The 23,251-nt window shown below is 35.1% G+C and overlaps 1 protein-coding gene across 2 annotated transcripts in view; it reads right to left on the reverse strand.

Moving 5' to 3' along the window:
* FIG4 (FIG4 phosphoinositide 5-phosphatase) overlaps nt 1–23,251 on the reverse strand; it is a 50,664-nt gene that overhangs the window by 12,765 nt on the left and 14,648 nt on the right. For both annotated transcript variants that reach the window (XM_030236015.2, XM_050971966.1), the window contains 15 exons: nt 22,784–22,834; nt 20,025–20,173; nt 17,958–18,086; nt 16,356–16,456; nt 15,731–15,893; nt 15,083–15,180; nt 14,016–14,149; nt 13,451–13,567; nt 13,024–13,069; nt 12,028–12,176; nt 9,355–9,521; nt 6,461–6,599; nt 3,710–3,768; nt 2,974–3,121; nt 2,107–2,190 (listed from right to left, as the gene is read on the reverse strand). In XM_030236015.2, coding sequence (XP_030091875.1) covers nt 2,107–2,190; nt 2,974–3,121; nt 3,710–3,768; nt 6,461–6,599; nt 9,355–9,521; nt 12,028–12,176; nt 13,024–13,069; nt 13,451–13,567; nt 14,016–14,149; nt 15,083–15,180; nt 15,731–15,893; nt 16,356–16,456; nt 17,958–18,086; nt 20,025–20,173; nt 22,784–22,834 — 1,734 coding nt within the window. The remainder of the gene's footprint in view (nt 1–2,106; nt 2,191–2,973; nt 3,122–3,709; nt 3,769–6,460; nt 6,600–9,354; nt 9,522–12,027; nt 12,177–13,023; nt 13,070–13,450; nt 13,568–14,015; nt 14,150–15,082; nt 15,181–15,730; nt 15,894–16,355; nt 16,457–17,957; nt 18,087–20,024; nt 20,174–22,783; nt 22,835–23,251) is intronic.

Raw genomic sequence — 23,251 nt, forward strand, 5'->3', positions numbered from 1 at the left:
ATGTGCTCTGCATCCTCTCCTACTGGCCACAGAAGAGTATTTAGTTGCAACTTCCTCTCAGACACTGTCACAATCTTTCAGGGAAGGCAGTTAATGAATAGACATTAACTGGTGGATAGATAGTTTATAGACAAATCCCTGGAAATAGGGAAGGAACATCTCTTCCTTGCTGCAGTGACTGTTCCATGGATCACTGGCAGACGGTGTGTCTCATTCTAAAGGAAGACAGCACCATGCTAAAGGCTGGGAAAAGAGCCTATAGATTGATGCAAATGCTATTTGGAGATGCAGGTCTAGTGCTCTCATCAGCATCACTTGAGCCCTAGTGGAGTACACCATGACTGTTACAGATGCTGCCTCTTGAAGTGAAACTCACATAGCAGTTTATCCCTGTACTGAATTAGCTACACTTTATACATGTTCCTTGATCATAAGAACAAGTAGAAGAGTCCTTTAAAGGTTCTGATCTGAGAGCATACCCCACCCCCAAGGACATTATTGTATCAAAAAAACAAATATTAGAGCTGGAAAAAATGCCTTGAGGAAAATAGCACCATGGGTGAATTTGATTTCTGACTCAGCAGAACCTGACATTTTCTGGACTGAAATTTACAGAAAGTTGTAAAGACATAAGCATTCTTTTTAGGGAAAACAAAGGGATTTTCCCCTACTTTTCTATATGAGGTGAAGGTCACAAAAAACCCAGTTCTTTCTGAAAGCTGAGAAATGGAGCAAGTAGCCAAACTGGTAAGAGTGTTATCCTCACCCCACTCCCAGCATGTACCCAGCCAAGATCTAAGCATCCTTGTGACCTGAACACCTACAGACAAAAAGAGACCACCAAATTTCCTTCAGAAATGTCTTAGATTAAAAGATGATGACAAATGAGCAAGGCAAAAGTACTGCCTTTTGCAAGGCTAAATATGGGTGAGTTGCAAGAGTGAAGCCATGTTTTACCCTGTGACACAGTCAGTGAAGGGGAAGTCTTATAAATTATACACAGGGAGTCCTGGAATATGGTTTTGATGGAGCTGATTCTCTGTCCCACATCAACCCCTAAAAATCACAGCAAAGAGCTTGACTAGAAGTGCCTGAGAAAATTATATAATGGTCAACTATTTAATAGAGTACCTGGAGACAAACTAGTCCAAAATCTGACATTCTACCAAAGCGGAAGAATAAAGCTTATCCTCAAAATACTCATAATATCAAATTCTTAGCAGAGACAAACTGTGTAACATTGAACAGTCTTCCTGTTTATTCCCAGGGAATCAGTAGCATGAAATGAGGTTCTACTGGTGATAAGCTCTGGTGATAGTCTACTCTCAACATTTATTGACAATGAGACCCTCAGGACAAGAGCACATGAGAGTCAAATGTTCTAGTGTTTAACAAAACAGCAAGTTTTCAGAGGAACTTATAATGCTGTGACAGCACAGTAACTACTGACAAAAGGTTTCCTTAATATGAGCTACCAAAGAGAGAATGAATTCAGGAAGGTTCTGCACAGCCCTTGTGGGACACAGCAGTGGAACAAAGAGAGTAACAAAGCAGGTCCAGGATGCAAAAGCAGCTAAATGAAGCATTCCATTTGTCCCAGCAACTGTTGCTGGATTGTTTTATATAATTTTATCCATAATATTTAAATAACATATTTTATCAAAGACAATGCTGAAATTGGCATTTATTGCTGTTTCAGAATATGCACTATTTATGAAAAATTAATCATTTTTTTAAAGACAACAAGAAAATATGCACTGCTGTCAACTCCAATAGAGAACAGAGTTGACACTATGATGAAGAGGTGATCAAATTTTAATAACTTCTGTATATTATTGATAAAATCTTCTCCTGAATTTCACTTTGAGGAATCAGAGAAGACAGAAAATATTAAGCAAGTCGAATTAAGAATTCCTAGTGTCAAATAAAAATCTCAAATTAGATGTGATTTTCAAAGTGTACAATTTTGCAGTATAAAACCAATGAATTTTCTATTTCCCATGTAACATAGAATATTCTTCACAGACACACATATAAGAGTTTATATATTTTCCTTACAATTTCACTACTATTAAACCAGAACAAAATTTATGATTTCAGACTTACCCCAACACAGATTTTCCAGTTTCATCAGGTTTACGAACAGTGAATGGACTTGGATCAATTCCCACATTCTTAGGCATAAAATCTCTGCCAAAATAGAAAAAGTGTTTATGAACAAAGTGCAACACATGAAATTTTTTAATTTTCTGGAAGAACCACCTCTAACATCTACCTGGGAACTAAAGAATCATCATAAAGATGATGATTCAAGTTCTAACTTTATAATTTGAAGTTGATGTACATATAACCTAGGTATTTAAAAAGCTTTCAGCTGCATTATTTAGTTCCATAAAACATCTGCAAAGATGCTAAAGCATTGTGCTTCATCCCTCTGCTGAAGAGGCCTGATAACTCAGTGCTTCATACATTGTTTTCAAAATGCTGCCAACACACAAATTGGGTCAAACAGCTACATGAAAAATAATCTGCCTGGAAATCTTTAGCCAAACCATGATCCAGATTATGCTCCAAATAGCCAGCTGACTGCTGCCAACTAAAATTCCCCAAAAATATCTGACCAGCTGTGAGAACCAGATGAACTGAAGAAAACAACTGCAGAACGAGAACAGAACGATGAGAGAACAATTGTTTTGAAAGTAGCTTCTGTGATCTGAATCAACAGAGAAAAGTTCATCTCTCAGGCATCACCCAGACACTAGGCACTCCATAACAAAAAATAATTGGAAATCTATTTGCTACTTTTACAGATTTTTTAAGAGTAACATTTCCATGTAGCATTGTGATTTAGTTTCAAGAAGTTTGCTAAATTTGAAATGACACATATTTAACCTAAAAAATCAAATGCATATTTAGTTTACACCAAATCAACTTCTATTCAAGGATTTAGAGTCACAAACCATCCCAATATACCGTGTAGAATTGGTCATTGCCAAGCAGAAGGTTTCATCAAAACTGCTCAACTCATATGGCCTAAAAAACTCATTGTGGATATCAATTTCCTCTTCATATTTGTGGAATTTCTTCACTGTCAACTTGCGTCTGTTTTCAGCACATGTCACTGAGGGGGCAAAAATAAAATCTTTTTACTAGCAATTACTGACTCTTGCAAAAATCTAATCGAACAGTAGCCTGCTCACCTAGCCACCTTACCAGGCAATTTTTTTCCTACAGTCATAACCCCTCTGAGACAAGGAAATACGACATGAAGAAGATGCATTGCACATCTTTAATAAATGTGCATTATCAACCACTGTAATTTGATTTCATTTCATGATGACAATTCCTAATAAAACATGCTCCACAGCAACCCAGAGAAATAAGGCACATCAGCATCAGCTATATTGTGTCAATTGTGACAGGAACAGGATCACCAGCACAGACTACAAACATATGCTAATAGACAAGAAAAAAAAATTTAAGTATGCCCAAACATATGAAGGTCAAGCTTCAGCCACTTAGGTAGCTCTTGCAACCTGCAATTGAAAAATCAAATCTCCTTGGAGGGGGGAGGGGGTGGAGAAGTATTTAAGAAATCATTACAGAAACACTCTTTTTTTCAGATTTGGGATCTAAATTAAGAAACATTTGTGACTAAAACTTCTTTTTTAAGATACTCTGCAAGGCAAGGAGTAAATAGAGGTCCTACCTTCATCAAAAGGAAGAGGCAAATGCTTTAGCACACCTGTGGTCCACCAGTAAGTATAGCTGTACAGGAAAAACAGAAGCACAATTGATACAGGAGATTGGATCTTGTACCCAGCCTATCCATCACCCATCCATAGAGTGTCACTTCAGCAAACATTGCTGAATTGGAGGGAGGGTTTCAACAGGCCCCTATCCAACTACTTTGCTCTTAAATCAAGAAATTTAAACACACAAAACTCAATACAGGTATGGACAGAAGAGTGGTTTTCTTTCATTATAAAATACATTTCAGGTGCCTACCTCTACAGCACTGAAAATTAATGTATTAATGTCTTTGTACATATCAAAAGTATTTATGTATTTTTCTTGTTCTCGTCCTTGGAGGGTGAGAGGAACAGGGGGAAGGGATCCCCTGCCAGATGTTATTCAGATTCCAAAATTTAGGAAAAATGTATGAAGAAGTGAAGGTCAACGACAATTAAATCAGATGACTGTCAAAGCAGCTGACTTCTACACAAAGAAATATATTTTGGTGTAACAGCTGTCATAAGTCTGAGAGCCATTGGCATATCTAACAGCAAAATTCAAGCCCTGCTGGAAACTTATTCAGGATTTCTGTAAAACAACAAAGGAAGTCAAGCAACATTCATAAAACAAAGCACGTTTTAGCTTTCATTCATGTTTACACATTTTTATTGTCTCTTCTCAAATATACTTTAATTTCTTCTCTGATTAATTCTGATAGTTTCTTCTACTTCATTACATGGAATGAAAACACAATTGTCTTCATTGATTTTTATTTCAAATACTTGTGTAGTCACAATACTGTGAGGGCTGTAATCAGCATTAATGTGGTTATCTCCTACTCCTGTCAATGTAGCCATCTGCAGCAGACACAATGGGTGTATTCCCATGGCCAGGGATAGGCTTGTTAGTGGGATTTAGGAGATGGTACAGGACAGGCAGGAAACACACTTCAGTTCCAAGAACTGTGTATATCCTAGACAATAAGGAATGAGTTATGCCTGATGGCCCTGCCTCATCTCAAAGTACCATGCTAGTAAGCAATTTTCTCCAGTGCCGGCAGAAATGATGCAGACACACCCAGTATTGTTGCCCGTATAAATGATAAGTAACATTGCAACACAAAGTCTCCTTTTCCATATTCACTGTCCTTTCACATGAATCATTAATTATATAGAAGTAAGATATGAATCTTATTAAATATCTTCCTCCTGATGAGGAGGCAATTACAATATAGGAAAAACACAGATAGTCAAAGAAATTTCAATGATAGGAAACATCTTCCTTCTCCTATATCCTTGATTTCATTACAAGTGTCATTATTTCTTTTGCTGCTCTGCCCAAGGAATCTAAAAGAAGCACTACACAGGCAGGGAAAAGCTACACAAAGAACTTGTCAAAATGTTTGGTAGAAACAAAAAATTACTTAGAGGAGTTTTTTTTCACATATTTATTTCACCTAGTTATTACAGGAAGGTGTCATTTTATTCACATAATGAAACATCTTGATTGTATATTATAACTGCTCAGAAGAAATTCTGGTTAGAATGAAAGGTAAAAATAATGAACAAGCAAATTAAGAGTACCAATATTTCTTTTTAATAGTCCACCTCATTTGAGAGCAGTATGTGTGACAAATAAGAGATGGCCTGTCTGAACAGAGTAACAGATGAAAGGGAGACAAGAACATTTGCATATTTGCAATATATCAGCTGAATTTATTTTAGACATACAATAATGTTCAAAATGGGTAGTTAAGAAAATTAATATTCCATGTTTAATGTATGCCTGAAATAGCATTTGGTTTTATGGCTCATATAAGCTACCTTTAAGAGAAGCCTCAGGAGACAATACAAGAGGACTGAAATTCAGAAAGAGCCACATTATGTGCCAGCTGCTGCAACAGGTTAACAGCATAAGCAACCAATGGGGACTGATCACACTGGTTAAACACTTGCAGATTTGGTCAGACAAAAATCTAAATGCAGATATTCAGGTCTGCCATTTGCACTAAAGGGCTTTATAGCTCACAAAATGAATGAAGATAAAACCAGAAAAAATCCCAAGAGATTGTTTAGTTGACAAGTTGAGTACTGTCCATTTTGTTAAAATGGATTTTTTTAAAAGCACAGTATTCATAGTCTTCAAAAAATCATTTCCCTCTCTGAAGCAATGGGATTACTTTAAAATTGTATACTTTATTCCTTCTCTATATTACCATGCAACTACAGTGGAATGCAAATACATAAAAATAAGTCTTCAAAACAGGCTAAACATAGGCTGAAAGGAAGATAGAAAAACATGGGTTTCTTGGTATGCACAGCTGCAGACTAAGTGCAGTACATAGAAAAAAAAATGTTATCCTTATCACGTAATTTCAAATTCAACCATTAATAAATCTGACTATGAAGAATGCACCTATATATTGCTTAATGAAACTGTAATAAGTGTACTTCAGTATAACACTGAAGTATTTTACACTGAAGAATAGAATTTCATATGAAATTAAACTTCTTTTTATACACCACAGGAAAATAACTTACTGAGCACCAACATTCAGCATTTTTTGGTAATCTCTTGAAGGTGTTTTTTTTAAGCTTTTGTATAAACATAAAAAACAGTAAGCAAGTTTTTGACAGGCTGGCCTAATTATTTGATTAACAATGTGTATTTTTTACAATCTATTAGAGCAATACCAAATAAAACAAAAAATAGAACAGCAAAGTACCTTTGCCTGGTCTGTGACAGACTGAGGGTGTTCTTGTGATGCAAATAAAAATCAGTGGGAAGTTCCCAGAGATGTGGCTTTCCTTCTGCAGGCCTGAACACTCCCAGAAACAGATTGATGGAATCCTGTCTGTCTGCATCTGTTAGACAAGAGTCACACTCAACACCAGGAGCACTGCACAGCTCAAGTCCATTCAGACACTGCTTCTCTTTGCTCATCAGAGTGTCTGTGTCCTACGACTGCTGCAGGGCCCTCTGGGCTCCAAGGAGCACCATGAAACTTCATTTACTGTAGAGCTGCTACACTGCAGGGCCTGTCAGGCTGGTACCAATGCTGCCTCTTCCCTTGGCTTCTTACTCAGAAGCCCAGGCTTGGCAGAAGTCAGACCTCACACTGCAAATCTGTCTACCACATGTGCATGGATTAAGACATGTTTCAGGAAATCTGACACACCTTAGTGAATTTACTGCCCTAAATAACTGAAAATAACTGAAAAATGACTTGATGAAATTATACAATATCATACAACACAAGTTTCCAACAAAACATACAAATGATGAATTCTTTGGGATTTTCTTGCCAATGTATAGTAAAATGATTAAATTTCACAAACACCTTTTAGCAATTTGGACTTGTGTCCTGTTGGTTTAAATAATCAATTTAGCTTGTCATATTCTAAGCCCCAACAAATTATCACTTGATACGTGTCTTACTTTTTCTCATACGTACAGCTTAATTAGTAGTAATTATCCTAAGAGCACTGAGGTCAACAGATGAAAACACTTTCTTATAAGACTAGATTATTTTTTGATTCATATATTTTGAATGATAGATGAGCAGTAATGTGTGGCTAAGAGATTTATTTAGGAAGCAGTGATAGTAGGCCTCTTTCAACCCTGCTCTGACTCTTATATATGGTATGAGCCCAAGCAAATCACTAAAATTTTCTGTGTCTGTTTAATTCAGGTACATAAAATACACAAGCATTAAAAAAATGTTTCTCAGATCAGAAACACAAGGAAATGCTGATTCATGAACTAGCTAGCCCTCAAATTTTCATTTTCATTTTAAAGGATATACAATTAATAGCAACAATATTAAATGCAGTACACCAAATCAGCACCTTGTTCTAAAACTGTTTCCTTTTTCTCTGCTTTCTTAGAAAACCTAAAAAAATAAAATGATCTCTCTTAATGTGCCACATTAACAAGCAAGCTGCTGTCATCCAAACAGGCAGTGTTGGACAATGAACCTTTAAACTTCATTGAAACAAATATTTTAAAACAGCATACTGAAAATGCAAGAAAGTAAATACGACATTGAATGCCACATTTCAACAATGCCATCTTCAAACACAAGGAATGCATACAGCACCAAAAATATATGCCTCAAATGGGATCAAATATCAAAATCATAAGTAAATTGGGGAAAGTGTCCAACACCTTTAACAAAATTTCATTCGAAGACCATATTGACTTCAGTTCAAGATTAATGTCTGTTTGTGTACTTTACTACAAGTTCATTGAGATGACAAGATAGACTTTATTTCTAAATTTTTTCTTCTCTGTGTAACATCTTTTTTAGAACAAATTCTTTTATTACTAGAAGACATGCATATCATGACTATACTTGCAAGCAGACAACAGTCCCAAATGTGGACCTAGAACTTTGTTCAGGCTTCTACCTAACCATTTCAGTGGCTGGCATAAACAGCTCAGAGATTTGTTCCATTTTCTATGTCACAGTACAGGTGACACCGCAAGTGTGCTACCTTTGACTCAAAAGAATCGATGAAGCCAGACTTTATTGCCAATACAAACAATAAGAGACCACATCACTGAAATGAACAAGTTCTCCATTTCCCATTTAGTTTGGACAAATATGATACACAAATTACGTGGTTTACATTCAGAAAAGTTACTCTGAATGGCGCGCTCTCAACATTGTTATATACAAAAAAGCAATAATTTCAGCCAAAGAAATCAGAGATTACTGAAGTATTTCTAGCCATTGTCCAACTCACTGTTTTAAAGTTCACAGTCTCTAAATAATTGCAACCTACTAGGAAAAAGGAAAAAAAGGTACTTCCACCCCGGCTATGAAATTTTTGTAAAAAACAGTAATAAAGGACTGACAGAATATTTATAACACAGTAGCACTCAGTGTTTGCCTTTCTCATATATCTTAGACTGTCCTTTGATCTTTCTTTTAGATCTTTTGCAAGACTTCTAAACACACCACAGGTTTTTTTTTTTATTTTTCATAAGGCTCAGCATTTTTCAAAGAAGTTTTCCCTTAGCAGTGCTGTCCAGAAGAAAATAGAACACTCAGTGTTCAACTAATGAGTGATATAAAGTTATAAAGGAATAAATTATTATTTTACAGCTTATTTAACTGAAAAAACTAGCTTTTTAACTTGGTTTTTGAACTTAATTTTGTCTTTCCTACCACAGATTTAACAGTTTGTAACTCCTATTTATACAAAACAATTACAGGCATTACATCTTGCTTTGAGCTTTTAGAAACAACACAAGAAATACTCCACATGAAGCCTTCTACCCATGTTTAGATTTCCCAGTTTCCTTATATTTGCTGAAGACATTCTGTCCAACATTTTAAAACTCCCTAACATCTACCTGCTCTTCTACTGATCTAAAAATGTCACTGACAGAGGTAGTGCTACATCTGTACATTTTCTAAATATAGGGCTGCATGCTACAACATAGGATAAATAAATACACCATCAAATCAGAATGCCTATTTGAGATGTTACTGAATTATTTGGAAATTAAAGTACAGAGGAACTCTGTCATAAGGTCATAGTGTAGATTACTGAAACATCATGAGTAAGATGTTTTGTAAACAATGGCTTGAAAGAAAGCACTTCAATTTACCTGAGAAAGCATTACTGTAGTATCTTGAGAGTGTTTGCATAATATCTTTGGAATGCTGAGTCCATGGAGCGATCTTTCTGTAAGTTTTTACTCTGTGGACAAGCTGAGAGCCTCCATATTGCAGAGATAGTGTGTCCCCATGATCTTCATATAATTCTTCAAATAATCTGAAGGAAAAGCAAAATGTGTCATCGATGAAACTTCTGAATATAATTTTTAAGAGAAGATATAATAGAATTGTTCTGCAAATGCAATACAATTTCTTCAGATAAATACGTGAAAAATTTATTCAGACATAATAATTACTGAGAAGGTTTAGACTTTGAGATTTTCATTACTTTTTGTATAAAAGAAGAGGTTCACACAGAGTATGTAGTTCTGTAGATTCAGGAAGATTACCACGTCCTACTACTTAATGGGGAGAAAATAAACAATATATCTTCACTAAACAAGGCATGTTTAATACAATAAAAGGGACAGAACACATCAATATCTCAAGGCTATATTTTCTTTTAAGTACATCAGGAATGAAGTTTGCATAACCTTCCAAAAATCTCTGTAGTTACAATAATGATGACTCAAAGGTACAAAATGAATAAACATGACTTATAAGAAAAGTGTATGGCAGTCAGGTAACATTTGCTGGAGCTGGAAAATCTTGATGTAAGCAGAAAGCAAAAAGAATTGGCTATGAATTGACTTGAATAAGGAGAGCTGGCTAAAAAGTCCACTGGCATCAAGAAGTTGACACTATCCAAACCAGGACTAGTTCAAAGAGCAAAAATTAAACAAGCTTCCTATCAGTGACAAATACAAGACAAAAAGAGGCTATCTTAAGGAGATGGTGCTTAGTCTAAAAGATAACAGACTGGAAAGTGCTTCTCAGAAATGGAGACTATGACCTTGCTTGAGCAAGTCAATGACAAGTATGATACTTTACTAAAAAAGACTGGCAGTTCAGTTAAGAGGCAAAAAAAAAACCCAAAGCAGAACAAAACAAGCCCCAACCCCTCCCCAAAACAAAAAAAGCAAACCCAGTCATTAAACCTGTTTGGAATGTGTTTCACATCAGTCTAGGAAGACAAGTAACTCAGGCATCTACATGTAATACCTGCAGAGCAAAGAAGTCCTTGAGGAGTGAAAAGGAAGATAGAAACAAAAAAAACATATATTTTTTTTTAAAGCATCAAAACAAGACAACAGAAGCATCCCCCTAATAAAGTTTCCAACAAAAGGGACAGTGTTGCATATGTAACCTAGCAACCATCTGACTAAAGTCCTCCTGGAAAGGAGCTGGATGAAGAACACTTATCTGAGCAGCAAATCCATTTCTGTAAAAACTAAATAGCCGTCCAGCAAATCTTCTGTCAAGGTCAAGTACAATAAGTTCAATCAGGAGGAAACATCTGCTAAGTAACTTTAAAAAAACAAAAGAAAACCCCCCAAAGAAATAACCCCGAACCCACTTGCCTCCACACAAATTGTTCAGAGATCATGACACCATGTATGAGAATCTCATTTGTCTCTTTGGGTTTGGTGGGTTGGTTTGCTTTTTTTGACTAGTAGCTCCAGGAGGCTGCACAGCAACTGGTATAGGCAGCAGGAATTTTTTATTCCCAGAGGTAAATGTGCAGCTCCCAGAAGCTGGGACATGGTGGATCAGAGGCACTGCTAGCACACCCAGGAAGCCACCAGTGGGTACTCTCCCCGGCCACCAGGCAGAGGCCAGGAGGTCACCTGCACAGTGACCCAACATGCTGCAGGTGAGGTGGTTTCTGCAGCACATACCAGCTCCAGGCAAGTGCTGGAAACTGATGGTGAAACAGAGGAGGAGTTGAAGATATATCCCAAATGAAGGGGACTGAAGCCCAGCTACTTGTGGTTTCTGAATACAAGTTAAGTCTCCATGCTCTAAAACTATCAAACCACTAGTTAAAATCAGCAATGAAGCCGTAAGTTTCAGAGTCACAACAACAGCTTAAAGGAATAAAAGCACAGCACCTTAAAGACTCCTACATTAATTTCTGAAGCATGTGTACAAGTTAAGCAGCTTCGTTTACCCTTAAGCCCAAAGCATTTCAATACAAATGCTGGGCTTTCATAAAGAGTTTGAGGATGCTTGTATAAGTACCATTGACACTTGATCTGAAAGAACAATTTTGCTAAAAAAATTTTCTTCAATAAATCAAAAACCATGAAATCTTCCCAAAGAAAAAATAGGAAACATCAAGGTAAGATGTACTTATATACAATTACCAGTTTTGCATTCTCCATGAAAGTATGCATTTACTTAAGCTTTCACTCTCAGTCACCATTTTGCCTCAAGCAATTGAAACAAGTGTAAAAGAATGGGGCAGAGATTTCTTAAATTTATTTCAAGGGAAAACACATCTCTGTAAGTTTAGGCATATAAAAAGAATGAAGTCAAGCAGTTATATCATAAGACTGATTAACATACTTTTCCAGAAGACTGAACTTTCAGCATGACAGGATTTTCTCATGACTGCAAGTATGAAAGATGCAAGTATGCAAGTTTTAAACACAGACAAATACACATTAAATCATTCCAGCAGAAATACCTGTACGCTTCTTCTACATGGACATAATTCTCCATAATCTCTTAACTCAAAATTAAAAATTAAAACCATGACACAATATTTTAATCTATCTTACCTTACAGCATCTGTATCAAATTGTAAATTTGGTTTATCAATCAATCCCAATGAATACAACTGGTAGGCCAAAGCACATTTTCCCACCATAAACTGGGCTGTGTTAGTGCGATCTAAACAGTCCACACAGTTGGTTCGGAGGACTCCAGTCTGGTGAAGCAATCCAAATAAAAGATTTATCTTACTCAACAAATTACTACACTCATGATTATTACTTTTTTGCTACTAGCTAAGTCTTATCAAATCTCAAATTATGTCAGATTTTATTTGCATTGCTATTTATCCACCCTCAACAAACATATTCCAGTGATCAGCTAGTACAGGAATGGTCACATGCTCTCTAACTTACAAGAAACACTAAATTATGAGTGGCAAGTCAAATCAACTAATGCTTCTTAAGAACATGCCCTGTGTTCAGAGTATGTAACTTTAACATTCAGGTATAAATTTGATGTTGTATTGTTTGCAGTTTAGTCAGTACTCTTCTCACCTTAAAGGAAGACATGTCTTTAGTTTTATTTTCCTTAAGTGCTGGAAACTGTAACAATGTACAGAATATTCAGCACCGGTGAAAATATCAGCAACCCATGTTCATTTGTATGAATATGTTATCAGGGTTAAGTATGTGTTTATTCCTCACTTCTGTAGAACATTTTATGACACAGTTTGCTAAAATGCTGCTGGTTTAACTTTCACTGCACTGGTAACATTACAGATTAAACAGTAATGGAAACTAGTTTAAAATATAAGCATTTCTCAGACTAAGTCCAGCAAAGATACAATTCCAACACCATAGGGTTTTGGGGTACCATGCAAGAACTTAAGGTCCTAATTCCCAATTAGATTTCTAGGAATTACAGCCATAATAATATGTACTATAAATATTAATTTAATAGCAGTCTCTGAGTCACAAATCAGGCATTTCAGTGAAATGATTCACTGTTCTTTGGGAGTGCTGACCTACATCACTATGAACAAAAAAAGCACATTTTAGTACCTGCAAGCGACCAGTGGAAACAACACAACCTCCCAGTTCATTCCACCTGAAAAAGAAACAAAACAGAATGACTTTCAAATTATTTCAGAGATCATATCATGTATTGATCTACTCAGTGACAAATAGTTACTTCTGGATTTTCAGTGACTCAAGAGACTTTATCTGCAGCAGTCTAAGCAAATACAGTTTCTATTTTTAAAAAAATTTTAAATTTTGTATTTATAAAACCATAAAATCCACTGGTTAACAACAGATTCAGTAACATTTAGATGACAATTATCTTATTAGTATGCCTCAAAAGAAGTCATTTAGTAATTTCCAAATTAGTCAGTCTTAAAATAACAAATAATTTAATTAACATAGTAATTCTAAACAGCTTTCAAAGGAATAGGTGCTATTCATTATGTATCAAATAAATTATAGGTACTTTTCATCTGGACGCAAGATACTGCAGTAGGAATCAGGTCGATTTACAAAAAATCCAGTCTTCTTCACTACACTTTCTGCAATCACATTCAGTCTGTCAAGGACATTGCAAAGTTTGCTGAGGAAAGGGGAAATAAAAAAGAGACAGTCAAGATACATTAATACTAAAAAAATCTCACTACATAAAAAGTTTTTCAATAATAAAAAACAGGCCCATATCACAGCTTTATTCATTCAACTGTAATTATGCTTATAATTCACTTGGATTCTACAGGAGAGAAAGACTGACTGTACCTAAGCAATTTTGCTTCTTTTTGATAAAAACGTTATATAAACCAGAAGCAGAAGACATAAAAAACCTAAACCTCCTTGATTTTTACGTCACACAGATTTTTCTCTACCAAACTTTCTGTGATTCAAAAATATGAAGGAGGCAAAAAAGGATGTATGATCATCCTAAATCACATTCCCTTGTTTTGTTTGCAAGTTGCTGTTTTTTTCAGTAACCTTTGCTCCCATATGTGCATTTCAGCTACAATCAGTAGTACAGAAAAGACTTTTTCTACCTTTTAGTGTATTTGGCCATATCCCAGGGTATATATATAATTGCATGCTCTGGGGGTAAGAACTGGTTGAGGTATGTCACAGCAGCAACAAGTTCTTCACTGAGAATCCTTTCGTGCTTTCTTTTTTCACGTTCCTTTAGCAAAAAGAAAAGGAATTTAACATCAAAATTTTCATTAACAAACATATATAACCCATACACATGCACACATACAGGTATGCATATAAAATGGAAATCAAAAGTGGAAGTTGTAACAACAGCAAGCAGTTCTTCATAAATAGTACAATTAAAATAAGAACAGAAAAGATAGAAAAATCTGAATGTTCTAGGTTTTTAACAATCATTTTGTATTAGTATAAAAGTCACCCGTTTCAACTGTGCACAATCATTGGCTGAAAATGGTATGCTGTAAGCATAAGAAGAAAACACAGAAATAAAAGTGGCAATGTAGATGAAATGGAGAACCACAAAAGCAAAAACACAGAAGGGAAGCATCCCATTCAGTTGTGGAATATAGGAGGACAAAGGGAAATTCTTCTCCATTACTGGCAAACAACAGCTCCCATCTCCCAGTCTTGCAATAATTTTTGAAAATTAGAACTGTGTTGCCATTGCCTGAATATAACATTTGTTTTCATAGAACCACAGAATGGTTTGGGTTAGAACAGGCCTTAAGATCATCTAGTTCCAGCCTTGCTTTGAATGGAACCGTATTATTTCCGTAATTTTTAGTACTAAATTAAATTTAGTGATAAATTTATTTGGAATTAAATCTAAAGGGCAATAGCAAAAACCTGAAAAGAACAGTGAAAGATTACTGTAAGAAATCCCTAAACACAGGAAATTTTGTTTTTGAAGAGCTGTAGTGGAAGCAAAGTTATGTACCATATCCTGTAGGATGAGATTTATGAAGAAAATATTTCACTTGTAAGCTAATATTAGTTTAAGAACATAACCAAAATTACGCAGTGACTCTACAGAAAGAAACATTAAAAACGTTAAAGCATTAAAATGTACAGAAAGAAATATTAAAAATCAAACACATAGAACATATTCAAAACATTGTACCTTCACAAGATTCAATATAATAATGGGAGAGCCAAATCTCTGAAGCATTTGGTCAAAGTGAAGAGCAGCAACATGTGCATAAGGATCTGCCTGGTCCACTGAAACAAACATAAATTTAAGATGATAATAAGTGAGCTGTAGAATTTTCCCTTAATAGTACTCTACACAAAAGATGCATTAATTCTCTGGTAGTAATGACACAGTTAAATACTTTCCCCTCTTTTCATGCAAAAGCTGTTAAAAAAATATTCCCTTTGCCAAATTGCAAGCAATTTCGTAAATTTTCATGAAATGCTTATACAGAACAATTATTCTGGCCCCATTAATCTCAGCCCATACATTTTCAACCACTTTCAACAGGTCTAATATTTTATCCACAATACTAAGATAAATGCAGCTACCTTCACACACAAAGTAATACAAAGAAAGCTCACATCTTCACACAGAAACATTTTCTATTTAATTTCTGAATGTGAAGTCTAAGATGGAGATTTTTTTCCATAATTTTTTACTTTGAATTATGGCTTCACAAAGCACAAGTAAACAATTTGCTCATTTTTGCAAATTCAGTTTTCACTTATTCTCTCAGATGTTTCTTTAGGACATAACACTAACCATAATCTATCACAAAGAATAATTTGTACACACGTGTTATGGGTGGCTTAGGCATCATAGTTGAAATATCTTGAGACCAGTACAGAGGGACAGACCCTCGAACCTGAACATAAGAAGAATAACTCCCCGCAGAAAATGACATAACTGAAGCATCATAAAGTATTTGTTCAGTTTCCACTTCATTAGCAACATCTCCCTAAACCAAACAGAAATACACATATGATGTAGACATGACATTCAAAGCTGCATGCAGTACAGAGAATTGATCATTACAAACAGAGCACAATTAAACTGTGAGACACTGAACCACAGTAGTGAGAACAACACTGAAGGTTAAATTCCCATTTGTTCCTAATGAATATTACCATTTTTAAACTTTGTTATTTGGGAAATAACATTATCTCTAAGTGTAAAAAACCAAAACAAGTGCCAAAAAACCAAAACAATTTAGAAGTATTAAATTTATTATTTTAGGAACAATTTTATTATGCCAACGAAAAATGTAATGATACCTGTGATAATATCATCTAATAGCATAATTTATAGGCAAACCCTTAGCAACCCTCCAAACCATTTCAGTTCTTCAGTTAGTCAAGTTTAAGCTTTCATACTGGGACGGGGCAGGAGGAAACAACCCCTAAAATCATATTTGATTTACCTCACAGTTTGCTCCTCGTTTCAGAAAACGTGTTCCAGCAAATTTGCTTGATCTTCTGGCTATCAGAGTGACATATATAGGGCGGCCATATATTAAAAGTTCTTGAAAGAGAAGTTAAGGTTCGCATGTCACATGCAATTTTTGTTCACTTATTTTAAGCAAGCAAAAATAAGGTCTAACAAAAGTGTATGAAACTGATAGATCTGATTTACTAAAATCACATTAACAGTGGTATCACTTCCAGACTTATTTTGCAACTGGAAGAGAACATTGCCCTTTCCAACAATCTGTTTTAAGAACTTTGAAAAGCAAATCTACATAGCAATACATCACCCACTTTTCAGAACCTACAGAAGAGAAGCAACATTTCTATTTTATGAAATGACAATGGAGGTAAAATAGATACAAGATACACCTAGCACTGCAAATGCTGCTTTTGTGAATACTGGGATTAAAATTTGGGAGATTCATTTTCAGGTGAAGTATATTAGTTACCCTCTAATTATTTGATTGGAAAAATATACAAATTTACAACCACTTGAGTAACAATAACTGAAAGCCAGAGGCAAATATGCTATGGATGCAGTGGTGGCTTTTTTGCAGTCTTTTTCCATTTTACTAAAACTAAACAGAATCAGAGCTTAGTGTGACTACCATTGCTTCCTCAGTGTTAGGGAGGCACAAGAAAGTGTTAAGAAGATATTTACTCACTCCTGCAGCTACAGGCATAATGCTGGTGGTCAGATCCAGCTTTGATTAAATTGGATCACAAATGAAATAATGGTATATAAAAACAGATCTAGCTTTTTGTCTGAGGACTAAGCCAATGACCAACAGTCTTACAATCATAAAGAAGCAAAATTAAATTTTGCAGACACCGCTAATGTTAACATCATGACTGTTTTTGCTTCCCCAGAAATTTTAGGCTAACATGATAGCGTTGGTGAATAAAACAGTGTCTTTGTAATAAGCTAAATTCTTAACACATAACCTAACATTTCTCTGGATTGTGATATGCATTTGGACTTTTGCTTCTTCTGCTACAATGTACATAGACCCTTTGAACCATTTAAAATAGTATATAGTCAAGAAAATAGACTTTCACATGCCCTAGTGCTCTTGACACAACAGGGCTGAAATTCCATCAATGTCTTCAATAGAAAGACAGTAAATACAAGAATTTCTGCCAATCTCAGTAACTAAAAAATGTTTTAGAGAAGATTAGTAGGAGAGCATCTCTATGGCAATGTCATGGTTTAAACACAGCTGAAACCAGATCAGTCAGCAATTCAGTTCTGCTTAGCTTTTGAGCTCCCTTTCCTCAAACACCTGTGAAAAAATACAGCTGAGCCTAAAAATCCTCTCAAGTTCTTTATTACTAAACCCCACATTAATAAACAGAGCCTCACCGAAAATGTTGTCTACCTGTGTTAGGGTCCTCTTACAATAACTATAATTCTTACTTAGAAAGTCATGAAAATAAAAGCTAAACAATAAGTATAAAATTGAATGGTATTTACATGACAAAGAAATAATTCAATGTTCAAATTGGGTTTTTTCAAAATTAATAAACCAAAATTCATTATAACAGTAGAAGGATACTTGATTGCCCACAGAATCCATGAATAATATACAGCAGCCAGTCACGATGAACAGCACCTCTTACTGCTTCCAGAAGCTTGGCATTCCACACGTACTTTTTGTAAGGCTTACTGCAAATCCCAAATACACCTAGGAAGTGTTACAGTGAAAATGCATTAGCAATTAAGAAACAAGCACCCCTGCTTGCTTTAAAATCCAGGACACTGGATCTTTGTTTTCATTTTCCCTTGACATGCAACTCATGTTTACTTGCATCTTTGAGGTTTGCCAAACACAGATAATTCCAGGCACATTCTGAAGTTTTATCCAGCCTTTATGAGGATTTGCAGTTTTTCTAGAGTTGCCAGTCACTGTTGTGATTGAGTGCCTTCATGCAGAAGTTACTGATATTCTTCAGTATTGAAAAGAGATCTCTACAGAGTAGGATCAAGGGATTTGATAACAAGAGAAATAAAATTGTGAATTCCAGTTGAATTCCTCCATACAGAAGGACTTCATAAGCTTCTCAATTCTGGGTCACCTCTAACTACCTACTAGGTTCTGGAAGATTATGAACATCAATCCTTTTTCACACAATTCAACACAGTTTCCCTAATTTGCACTAACACCAAGAAACACAGCTATTGTAGACCTACAAATTAAAATTCTGTTTCTGATATATCTGGAATCAGAGTCTTCTGTTTCAAATACCAAGACCAAGATGACAACTGTCATTGAAAGGTGGTAGAGGGAATTGAATGAATCTGAAACTTAGAAGAAAGAGGACAAGAATTCTATAGCTATAGAAATATAGCCTATATTTTTTCACACTTTTAAAAAATGAAGTTTCTGACAGGACAATTATATTGTAGCAGTATGAATGCCACTTACAGCAGACAACTACAGGAGTCAAATGTTCCGCTGGAGGAATAAGGAGTTCTTCTTACAGACTGCAGGTGAAAATGCAGCTGTTGGACAAACTATTGCCACCTAGACCCAACTTACTGTAAGCCCAGGGAAAACTAATGTAACCAAAATATTTCATGAACGAGTTTAGACAGTCAGCAGAAGCTGGTCACAAGAACTTAGCCCGCAATTTTTCCTCTTTCTTACTATTAGCAGCATTACTTTGGTGAGAATTAATTCTTAAATGACAGGTGGCTATTTGTTACACATATTCTATGATTAGCTGGATGAGTAGCACAGAGTGCTGATGGGGTCAAGGTTAGGGCATCTTAATTTCTGATTGCTTTTACAATGACATAAAAGAGATGGTGCCTTTGTAAGGATTCCTGAGGGATCCTCCAGATCAGAGTCTTTGCAGAAGAGGAATTATTGCTCTCTTCATTCTTTATGGTCCTTTCTGATATTGTAGTATTTGATAACCAGTTGCTGGTATCTTGATATATATATGAGCCTGTTACTAATATCTTTTTCTTGGGGGCATGGGGGTTTCATTCAACAGAATAAAATCCAATATTAAGAATTTCTGGAGAAACTTTCTGTGTGTGTGTGTGTGTGTGTGTGCATGAAAAAAAAAGGGACAGAAAATAGTTTTTCTCTCTGGCTGCTCATCTTTATACTCTTATGAGTACGTTAGATCCAAACTGAAGGCTAAACTTTCCAACTGATATGAGTAATTTTTCTCACATTTCTTGACAGGGGTTACTACAGTAAGATGATGCTAACTTCATACAGTTCCTCTGTTGTCAGTGTTCTCCAATATAAAACAAAAAAAAATGTATTGGTACTTAATCAGTTATTGCTTTCCAATTTCCTTGTAACCCATTCCTGCTGGAAGACTCAGAAGTCAGTTGAGTAATCAGTTGCTGGAAAATGTCAGCATGCTCAGTCATCTTCCCCAGTTGCAATGTAACTTAAAACAATGACTACACTCCTCTAGAAATCACATTGTTCACAGTGAAATGTATTTGGCACTTCACAAAATCTTTATTAACTGACAATTGTTAGGACATTACTGACCAACAACGGAAGATATGAATGTTTCTCAAAAGTAAACCTAAGTGAAATGTAGTTTAAATGCACTCATAACCAACAACATCGGTTTAATTAGATGTCTTTTCTTACCACTTCCCCCCTGTGTTGAAAGTCCTTCATCTTCAAATATATCAAAACTCTCTTGTCGGGTCTGGGTTGTTTCCGTTTTTAATGTCTCAAGTGGCATTCTCAGGATAGTGAGATTATACTGAAGGGAGTGAGACAGATCATAGCTGTAACTGATAGACAGTTAACATTTATTAATAATTGTAGATGCAGAGGATTTTTCTGAAAGCCCTTACTTTCCATCTGTACTTATATTTAAGACAGTACTATTTTATAGAAAAGACTTCTATACAAGAAACACAGATTTTGATTGTATAATGGCAAATGATACAAATGATTTCCAAAAGAAGCTTTACAAACACAGAAACTGTTGATAGTTTACAAAACTGAAAAAGTGTTTATATTCTTCTTTTAACTGAAAACTAAACATATCTTTTGAACAAAGCATACCAAGAAACTTAATTCACCATGTCCCAAGAAGCATTCCAGAAGTTTTAAAATAGCTGTTCCATCAGAAATACCTATACATTGACAACCTCATTTTTCTGAGATTTAAGTGCTGCTACTTTCTAACTGCTACCTGAACTCAAAACAGCCAAAAACTGGTCCACAAAAATGGTATCTGTTCCCAAATTTATGACTGCAGTGCAGATGCATGTTAAGGTACTGGCTGCTGAATAAAAAAAAAAGGGGTTTTTCAAATTAGTTCCATAATAGTTAGAAATTTTCCACCTCATGTCTCTTTTACTAACACTCTATACTAATGGCTCAATTTTTTAAGCTACTAGGCTTCTTCCATAGGAGAAACCAAAGGTACACTACAGTTAAAATTACAAATACTCATCTATTTCCATTTTAGTCTAAGACAAATCAGTGATTACTGGTCCTCACATAAGTTCTAGATCATTAAAGATCTAAAGAATTATTTAAACATTAGATATTTAGATTTATCCCTAATGATAACAAAGTGTAACTGATGCATCCACATATTTCCATAATAATGTCCTGACCCATCTGCTAAGGAAAACAATTTCGGTAACATGCTCTGTTTGCATATAACAGAACCTTTAAACAGCATCCCAGTAAGAGACATGTTCAGGCTGTTTCCCCCACTCTCCCCTTAGACCAAATGTTTTCTTATAATTGATTTCTAATTTTCTTCAGGTTTTATATAAAAATCATGCAGAAAAATGTGTTATGCTTTCAGCCAAGAACAATTTAAATAAAGTTGATAGATTAAAAAGATTCTAAACAATAAGGAAGAATACTAGTATTATCCTATGTTTCTCCTTTTGAAAGCGAAAATCAGACTAAATGTGCAGTTTAAACACAGAGCACAAAAACATTTTATAAAAAAATTATTTTAATGAGAAATAATACATAAACAGTAAATTATCTGCCAGTAGGAAAATTTTCATTATGTCACACAGGATTTGTGCCACAAATATACTTTTGTATAAGTCATTCACTTACTCATATTCTCTACAAGAAATTTTATATATGCAAACTACATGTATATCTTAATTGTACAGTTTCAGATTGGAGAAAGTAAGTCTTCGGGAAGACCTCTTTATGGCCTTCCAGTACTTTAAGAAGGCTTATAAAAAAGGAGAAAGAGCAACTTTTTACATGGGCAGATGGTGATTAGACAAGGGGGAAAAGTTTTAAGCTAAAACTAGAGAGATCTAGGAGGAAATTCTCTAGTGTGAGTGCAGTAGGGTTGAAACTGGATGATCTGTAAGGTCTGTTCCAGCCCAAAACATTCTGTGATTCACTTTATGATAAATGTGTTTATTAGAGTCACATAAGAATATTCTCCTTTCCCATACCACAGAAACAGTACAAATTTGTCATCTCTAAGCAAAGGAGGTAGTGGGGGGCAGTTGTATAGAATTAGGGCTGGGAGACAATGAATGGAAGAAAAACTCAGGTTTTACACTGAAAAAAATCTTTCACATGCCAAAGCATGAAACACATGTAAAACTTGGGTAGGTTTTATCTTCACAGATCCAGCTGTGAAAGTTTTCATTTTCCAAGAGGAAGCATCTCTAGACTGACACACCTTTTGGTAATTGCAAGGGGGATGTTTTTGAGTTTTTTGGTGGGTTTTTTTTTTTGTTTGTGTTTGATTGTTTGTTTTTGGGGTTTTTTTTAAGTCTTCAAGTCTTCTTCCACTACTGCCAGGTTTACCACCACATTTCTCTCATTTTTGTGCTGTCCCAAAAATCTCACTTAATAGTAGCTGGGACACAGAAATTTGTCTTGGGTATGGCATTCATGAAACAATAAACAAGAGAACTGCAATGCCTAGAAAGTTCTATGAAAGACATACCCCACACAGGATGTATCTTAAATGAGGACCTATTTCTCCACCTTTGCTCCTGAATCAAGGCAAAGCTTTATTTATGGAAAATGAGATCAATAAAGAATAAATAACAAGACAAGCAATCCCTCTGAAACATAATACTTTTCCAAAGAGAGAGCTTCTGCATAATCTGGCAAGGCTTGAACAGTCAGTGGAAACAGTAGTTTCAGTGTCTACTTTTGTTCATGCCATTAATAGTTCTGTTTTTTTTAACCTAATAGAGACTAAATTCCTAGCCAATTGATTAAAGGAAAAAGCAGGTTCAAAATACACAGTTGAAAATGGATGAGCAGCATGATTGTGTGTCTTATTTCTCCAGAATATCAACCTAAACGTCTTGGGTATCAAAAACAAAACCTATAATCTTCTAGCAAGTGTAAGGGCACATTTTTTTAAAGAAATAGTAACTAATACCTACCTAAAATAGAAGTTGCTAGAAAGGTCCACATTTTGAAAGATTCTCAGATACCTAGCAAAATAATTCAAGTTGGAGGAAAAATTATTATTTTAACAAGACAGACTATAAGATGTCATTCAAAGGATCACAGAAAAGAAATTACACTTAAATATTGAATCTTGCCCCATGTTCCCTTCCTATCTTACTGTAATTGTTTTGACAGGTAATTAGAATGTCAGTGCATGGAATAAATAAATCAAATACCCTTTTAAAAAAAACCACCAAAAACCAAAACTAATGTCTACTCATACACATACTCTGTTTCTTTACGCAGCTGTAAAGTTGTGATTCTATTTTCCACTTATGCACATCAAATTTTTCAGGACATAAAAAAGAAAACTCTCAAAAATATTACAAAACAAATAAAATTTTTCCATTACTCTAAAACAAATGAACAAGAAAAGACATATCTAGTAAAATCTGTTGCAG

The sequence above is a fragment of the Serinus canaria genome, chromosome 3, assembly GCF_022539315.1.
Source record: "Serinus canaria isolate serCan28SL12 chromosome 3, serCan2020, whole genome shotgun sequence".
Lineage (NCBI taxonomy): Eukaryota > Metazoa > Chordata > Aves > Passeriformes > Fringillidae > Serinus > Serinus canaria.